General features: G+C 35.7%; 2 protein-coding genes across 2 annotated transcripts; both read left to right on the top strand.

The window, feature by feature from the left end:
- The first annotated feature begins 3,132 nt into the window (after positions 1-3,132).
- Positions 3,133-5,991, top strand: LOC113331882. Its single transcript, XM_026578525.1, has 5 exons — positions 3,133-3,576; positions 3,754-4,428; positions 4,756-5,090; positions 5,182-5,918; positions 5,984-5,991. The coding sequence occupies exons 1-5, from the start codon at positions 3,133-3,135 to the stop codon at positions 5,989-5,991; spliced, it is 2,199 nt and encodes a 732-aa protein (XP_026434310.1).
- Positions 5,992-6,897: 906 nt separating this feature from the next.
- LOC113331881 lies at positions 6,898-7,803 on the top strand. The gene has a single exon (XM_026578524.1). The coding sequence runs from the start codon at positions 6,898-6,900 to the stop codon at positions 7,801-7,803; it is 906 nt and encodes a 301-aa protein (XP_026434309.1).
- The last annotated feature ends 571 nt before the right edge of the window (positions 7,804-8,374 follow it).

Genomic DNA, 8,374 nt, shown 5'->3' with positions numbered 1-8,374 from the left:
GGTAGTCATTTTTGGGAAATAAACATTTTTGGAAAATTCGGCTCGAAAAGTTGATTTCGACACCCGGAGGACACGTGTTATTCGGACTCCACTGCCTTGATAAGGGGAACCTCAGTTTATAAGGGGCACCCTAACTGGACAACTGTTATTTACACTCCACAGACGGATAGGGGGGCAAACCTTTCTTCCTCATTTGAACGATGTTTTTGGCGGGAAACAAATCATCTCACCTGCAGAATTAGGGTTGAGTTTTTGATCGAGTTTTAGAGAGACTAAAAAGCTGAAATTGATTGGGTTTACTTATTAGGCCTAAACAGGCCTGGTATAGTCATTTGATTGAACCCAAATTGGTTAGAACTCGAGTTAGAAGAAAACATAAAAGCACGAGTTTTGCAGGAGAATATCACGGGATTACGCAAGTTTAGACGTGTAATGCTTGTGCTTGGATTGTGCCAAACTGGAGCAGAAACGTGTAGAAATCAAATAAGGATAGTTTACAGTAACAGACGCGTGAAGAAGAAGAAAAAGGAAATAAAAATATCTCCGAGGCTGGCAGAGTTAAGGAGAATTATTACGAGTTATTACAAGAGATTTTCATCGCATGTTGTGTATAAATAGCGTCTTGGGGTAGCAGAGAAGAAGATGGAGAGTTAGGGGATAGAATAGAGCACCACAGAATCGAAAAATCAAGTTGCAGAGAAATCTGCAGCAGCAGCAGAAAAATACTGAAGAACACGAAGAACGGACCAGCAAAGACAGTCGTTTTTCTACAGTGATAACGACTCACAACCGAGGGTCGTACATCAGAGGCATAGTTATTTGATACAGTATCAGTGACACATACTGTGGGTCGTTCTGGTTTGTAACACATATAACTGTTACAAACCCGATTTTCATTATATTTCTCCCTTTTCATCATTTGTAAACCATTTTTGAGCAATAATAATGAATTTCGAGCGTGTTTCCAACAACATGATGAGCTAAACCCTATCACTGGGACAACGGAGGAAGCAACTTTTTATGATTGTGGTAAATGAATTAATTCTTTTATTGACTTTTTGCATAAATTTAATTGCTTTATGATTTCTATTAATTATTTGTTATTTTGTTAGATGCCGCATGCTTAGTTCTAAATACTTTAGATGCGTCATGCTTTTAACTCACAAATAATATTTTACGAAATTTATTTTTGGCAAAGAACTAGAGTCACAACTTCTTTTGTTTGAGCTATATTGTCTAGAGTTAATGATTGAACCATAACAATATGAAAAGTAGCGGAATCCCGCGTCTCAGCGTCTCTTCATCTTGTGACAAATTGTGTATATATATTTTTCCTTATTTTCTTTATTAAGTCTTAACACAAATTCTCAACAAATCTGAGTGAACGAATCATCTTACTACAACATCATTGAAAAATACAATCACCTAAAGTCAGTTATCTAACAGCAATATTTAGAGAATAAAATTCTCTTCACCTCCAGTATCGTCGGAAAGGTGAGATATTTTCATTAACCTCTACATATAGAAAACAGGAGAGAGGCTCTGAGGATCGGTGTTCACTGAGTTAACTCATTTCTTTTTTCAAAAAAAAAAATTCACTCAATTTCTTCGTAATGTTTACATGATTTTTTTGGTGTTGATTAATGTCTTGTTGTTTCTATCAAGTTTATCTTTTCCTTTGGTTGAATAAACCTTGTTCTCTTATTTGATACGCTTCTGTTCTTGTTTTATTTTCATTCAAAGAGTTGTTTTACAACTCTTGTTGATTAAAAATCCTGTCAAACCTTTTGGTTGAGATTTTAGTAATGCCATTGCTAATCTTATTGCATGTCTCCAAGTTGATTCATGTGTAGCTACAAGTCGTGTTAATCAGTAGTGATTCTCTCTGGTATATCTTAAATTATAAAGATTGTCGCAGTCGTGATTTCCTATGCATCATTTGTGGTGTATATTGCTCTCTCTGGTTTTCAATTTGTAAGGATCTAAAGCATCAAAGTAGTTTGATCAAGTCATTTGAATTTGGTGATTGGTGTTGTTGATCTTTGTAGTTGAATCGGTACTATACTTCATTAGTTCATATTTTCTGTTCTCCTAGAATTCTATGAGTTCTTCTCAGCTGAAATCGGTGTTGTTTAAGTGGCGTGATTGTAGCTTCAATAATAGGAAAATTTCCCCCTCTCCGGAAATTCAAAATCTAGTCAAGATGAAGATGAGGTGTAACAATAATTTGTTACCATATTCACCGGGAATAACTAAAAATATATTGTTACCTTATACTTTGGAAAACCCTAATCCTTTGATTACTCAGTTTCTATATAATCCCATAGATTTTTTGTTGTATGAAGAAAACCCTAAACTATTCATCCCGCCAAGTTTCATAAAACATATGAGAAAAAGAACGAATATGTCTTCACAAGGTAATAATCAACTCACGTTACTGTCATCACAAATGAAATCAACAACAATCACTCAGAGTGTGCAAAGGCCGATAAGAAGGATTGTTGCTACTGCTGAAGTACCCAAAGATGCAGCTGACGAATGGTCAAAAAGATTACTTGGAAAGATTATGTCAAATGATCCTCTTGATCATAAAGAGGTCAAGAAGGAAATAAAGGACTTATGGAGGTTTTATGGGAGATTTGAAACCATTTCAAAAGGGGTGGATATGTTTGCCTTCAAGTTTCGATCTGAAGAAAATAAGAAGAAAGTACTGAGAAATGCACCATGGAATGTGTTGGGGTGTTTGTTGGTTCTGCAGCCATATAACTCAGAGATTCCAATTAAAGATCATGTTTTTCACAGCCAAGTGTGATGTGTCAAATTGAGGAATATCAGTCAGATCTTATTAACTGATAAGCTTTGTGTGGATATCTGCAAAGATATTGGGAAGAAAGTTAATACGGAAGAACAAAGAAGAAGGCCTAGATGCAGTGTTACAAATACTGTCTACATAGAGGTTGATCTGAAGGAGCCGTTAAGAAGAGGAGGGTGGATTGATCTACAGCTGGCCAAAGATTATGAGTTATCTATCATTTTGAAGACCAATCTTATAACATTTGTAAAGAATATTTTGTTTTGGACCATGTGAAAGAGAAATGTGCAAGAGTCGCGCAAGAGTTAAAAGTTGAAGCCATGACAGATGAGGAATATTTATTTTGGAGTCAAACTGAAGAAGGAAAAGCCTTTTTGGAAACATATATCGTGAATGGGGGTGCTGGGAGTAATACGGGGCTGATGAATATCGATGTTACTGAGGAAAAGACGGAAACTGTTTTAGAGGAGGATGAAGATGCAAGGAAGTCAAAGAGATCCATAGAAAGTGAAGTTTTGAATGGTGATATGACGATTGATCAGAGGGGGATGAGTTCACATACTAATCCTATTTTTCTGAGGGAGATGACTATGAGTGATGGTACTGATTCAATGGGAAATCTGTCTAATGGTCTCGATAAACAAATGTTGCATCCTGGAAATCAAGTATCAGAGAGAGCAAAAATGGCAATTGATAGCTTTGGAAATCATACTGGTGGAGGGGCTACAATGAATCAACATGGAATGGCTGCAAATCAATCAAAGGTGAGTTTTAGAAATTCTTCTCTTAACCCTAATTTTTTAAATTTTGAGGATTTTGATTTTAGCTTTTTAAGTTGGTTCTTTAAAATTTATTTTTTTAGTTTTAATAGCATATGGTACCCTCCTCTCCGTGGTTTAATTAACAATTTCACCATGAAAGTGTTGTCTTGGAATGTGCAGGGTTATGAAAATAAATTCACTAGATATCATCTTAGTGATCTAATCAAATCTAATGATCCTGATTTAGTCTTCTTAGCTGAGACCAAAAATCAAGATAAGAAAATGCTTAAGTATATCCAGAATTTAGGTTTTCTAAACTATTGTTATGTTAATCCTGTAGGAGCTTCTGGTGGCATTTTCCTTCTATGGAAGGATGGAATTTCTCTTGATATAGTTGATGCTAACTCCAACTTTATTGTGTGTCATACTCAAATCAATGCTAGGAGTGATAAATCCTTGATTATTCTAATGTATGGTGCTCTGAGTCAGGAAGGTATTAACAATCAATGGGAGTTTCTTTACAGACTTGCTAGTGGTTTCGATTGTCCTTGGGCTGTAGTGGGTGACCTTAATTTCATAACTAGTAGAGAGGATAAATTAGGAGGTAACATTCCCAGCCAGTCTGACCTTGATTTTGTGAATGATCATCTTAATAATTTGAATCTCTCTGATGTTAACTATATTGGTAACCCGTATACCTGGACTAATAGGAGGAACTTCCCTAATTTGATTTTAGAAAGATTAGATAGGGCTATGTGCAATGAAAAATGGTTTAGTTTCTTTCCAAATTCTGTGGTTTATCATCTAGTTCCTCATGCCAGTGATCACTGTCCTATCTTACTTGTTGATAGAGAGGTAAATGATACTGGTAAACCATATAGGTTTAATAAATGCTGGTTTTCTGATTTGTCTTGTGCTGAGCTTATTGAACAGAATTGGAGGAATAATGAAAATGGTTCACATGCCTTTAGGCTTACTAGGTGTCTCAAGAATGTTAAGTATATCCTCAAGGACTGGAACCATAACAAATTTAGTAATTTTCAAACTCAAATTAGGGATATCTAGGCTCAGATAAATAGTCTTAACCAAAACACTAGTTCTACTAGTGATACTATTATGTTAAATGAACTAGAAAATAAGTTTTACTATTGGTATCAAGTTAAGCATGATTTTTATTTGCAGAGAGCTAGGGAGAATATTATTTCCTGTGACACTGGTGTTTGGAAAAGAAGGACACAAATTGAGACCATTCAATCTGACACTGGTGTTTGGATTACAGATAGGAAATGTATTGCTAGTGAGTTAAGGAATCATTTCTCTGCTGTTAATAGGTCTACAAATCCTCCTTGTTCTGATGATTTTCTTTGTGATATTGTGCCATGTATAACTAATGATGAAAATGATATGCTTACTAAAATTCCTACTAGTGAGGAAATTAGTAATATTCTCTTCCAAATGCAACCATGGACTACTCCTGGTCCAGATGGATACCCTCCTGGTTTTTATCAAAAAATGTGGCATGTTGTTGGTGATGATACTGTTAAGATGGTCCAAGCTTTTTTTCCAATCTAAACATCTATTAAAACAGTTGAATCATTCTTTCATTAGTCTAATTCCTAAGAACAATGGTCCTAAGACACCTCATGACTTTAGACCCATTAGTCTAAGTAATGTAGCCTACAAGATTATTAGTGAGCTCCTTGCTAATAGACTTAAGAAGGTTATGGATAAATTCATTAGTCCTTATCAAGCTGCCTTCCTTACTTCTAAGCAAATAACAGATAATATTGTTATTGCTCATGAACTAGTTGGTACCATGAAAAAATGCAAAGCTAGGAAAGGTCTTATGGCTGTCAAACTTGATATGTCAACAGGATTTGATAGGATTGAGTGGGGTTTTCTGATTAATATTCTTAAGAAACTTGGCTTTCATAAAGATTGGTGTGATATGATCTTTGAATGCATCTCTACTGTCTCTGCATCTGTGCTCTTGAATGGCTCTCCAGGTGAAGTTTTTTATCCTTCTAGGGGTCTCAGACAGGGAGATCCCTTATCTCCCTATCTCTTTATTATTGTTATGGATTGTTTTTCAAGATTAATGGTTAAAGCTGAGCATGCTGGAGTTTTACAGGGTATCAAAGTGCCTACTTCTAGTCCAGCTATTAGTCATCTGTTTTTTGCAGATGACTGCCTTATCTTTGCTAAAGCTAATCTTCAAGGAGCTAGAACTTTGGATAGCATAATAAAGAACTTCAGTAAGTACAGTGGTCAGTCCATCAATTTTGGGAAATCAGGTATGGCTTTCAGCTCTAAAATGGATAGTCAGGTCAAGAATCAAATTGCAAGTATACTTAACATTAAGACTTTAGGCCTTAAAGATAAGTACTTAGGTGTGCCTATACTTATTCAGCAAAATAAAATGGAGCCCTTTAGTCATCTCCCAGAAAAATTTCAAGAAAGACGTTCTAGTTGGAAAGGTAAAAACATGAACCAACCTACTAGAACTGTTATGGTGCAATCTGTTCTAGGAACCCTAGCCTCTGATCATCTAGCAGTTTTTCCCATGCCTAAGAAACTAACTGATAAGTTAGATAGCATCCAGAGAAATTTTTGGTGGAATAAAAAAATAAGGGGGAAGAGGTTTAATGTTGCTAAGTCTACGGCTCTAGGGGGTCTAAATATTAAGAAAACTGTTGAGTTAAATAATGCTCTCCTTGCAAAGCTTGCATGGAGAATGTTAACTGCACCTGAGGCTGATTGGGTTAAAATCCTTAGCCACAAGTATTTTTCAAATCATAACCCCCTTCACAGTAGTGATACTAAGGGTAGATGGATTTGGAGAGGAATTTGTAGGGGTCTAGAGGTTATTAGAAAGCACTATTGTTGGGAAGTAGGTAATGGTAGAAACATTTCCATTTGGAAAGATATTTGGGTGCCTACTATTTCTTCTACTATTTCTACTATATTTCAGTCTAATAACATGAGTACTGTTGATCAGCTCATAATTCCAAACAGTAATAGATGGAACATGGAAATTCTTAATACTTTTTTTGATAATGAGACTGTTGTTGGGATCATAAAGATAAGGATTCCTATTTGTGGTGAAGATAAACTGATTTGGAAACCAAATGATAATGGGATTTTCACTGTTAAAACTGCTTACAGGGTTGTTGATGAGGAAAGTAGTACTAGTACGACAGAGTATGATAGCCCTGTTAATTTCCCTTGGAAAATTTTCTGGAAAATGAAACTCCCACAAAAAATTTTGCATTATGGAAAATTCTTCATGGCTGTTTACCTGTGAGAGCTAGAATTTCTAGGCATATGCATCATGTTGTGTCTACTTGCCCTTTATGTAATTCAGCTATTGAAACTGTGGAACACTTATTTTTAGAATGCAACCTTTCTAAGCAGGTCTGGGAAGCTATGCAAGTTACGGTGCCTAACATGTTGGATGGTACAGGTTTGGTGGATTGTATTTGTAGCTGGTTTAGTAATGGACCTAATAATAATAGAATGCCTAACACATATATGCTTGTTAGTATTGGTCACACTTTCTGGCATTTCTGGAAATTTAGATGTGTTGTTGTTTTTGATAATGCACAGTTGCAGGTACATCAACTAGTTCAGAATATTAAGAAATCAATCCTTGAATGGAATGAGAACTTAATAAAGCAAACTAGTAGACAGAGACAGACTGTTAGTGGTAGATCTGTAGTGCAATGGCAGACTCCATTAAATAGTTTCATCAAAATCAATTTTGATGCCTATTTTTGTAAAGAAATAAAGTATATGGAAACAGGTCTAATTATGCTAAATGATGCAGGTGACTTCAAAAGAGCCTGGCGCGTTCCAGCAGTAGCAGAAAATCCAGAGCAAGTTGAAGCATTAGCAGTGTTTGAAGCAATTCAGTTGGCAAGAAGGAAAGGGATACTAAATCTTCATGTGAAAGGGGATTGCAGAGATGTTGTGGATGCTCTGAATGGAAAAGATGGAGTAGTCAAATGGCAAAATAACTCTATAATAAGAGATTGTGTTGAGTGTTTTAAGTATTTCAATAACTGGGTAGTCACTTATGTTCCTAGAGAAACTAATAGTATGGCTGATTTATTAGCAAAGGATGCAATCAGCATGTATACTAGTACTAGTTGGGATAATAATCCTCCTGATTGGATATTATCAATTATGAGAGAAAAACTCAATGTTCAACCGTTTCAACGATTAATATAAATCATATTTCCTATTAAAAAAACCCTCTAGTACCACCAGTGACGTCGGGCGACCGGTCATTAGCCAATCCATAGCCATGAGCTTTAAGCATGTCTCCTTCCATTTCGGTACCTTTTAGCTTCCTCTTTTGGCCAACGGGACGATTCTTGTTCTTTTCGGGAATAAGCTCCAAAATTACCATAAAATATAAAAGAAAGTTAATAGTACAATTTCGCAAGAAAACTAGCTAAGAAAGCATAACCAATCGATACTTAGAGAGATGTTTTTATACACCTATCAGCGCGCTTGATGTTCCGACTCAATGTTCAAATCAACAGATTTGATGATTTGAACATCCATTTTTCATGTTTGTTCATGCCATAGTGGGACCAAAATGAACAAACTCTGAGTTTGTTCATCCTATAGGAACTTCTCTGACTGTCACGTATTTCCAGTTGGTTTTCCATTTTACTTGTTTCTAGCCTAAGTACTAATCGTTAAGGGGCATACAACTGATTTTACAGAGTTCTCGGCAAATTTGAAATGGTAGAAATACCCATTAATCATATGCCTGTCTCTTATGTCATATGGG

Source organism: Papaver somniferum, unplaced genomic scaffold, assembly GCF_003573695.1.
Source record: "Papaver somniferum cultivar HN1 unplaced genomic scaffold, ASM357369v1 unplaced-scaffold_128, whole genome shotgun sequence".
NCBI lineage: Eukaryota > Viridiplantae > Streptophyta > Magnoliopsida > Ranunculales > Papaveraceae > Papaver > Papaver somniferum.
This window is presented reverse-complemented; position numbering and strand designations above follow the sequence as displayed.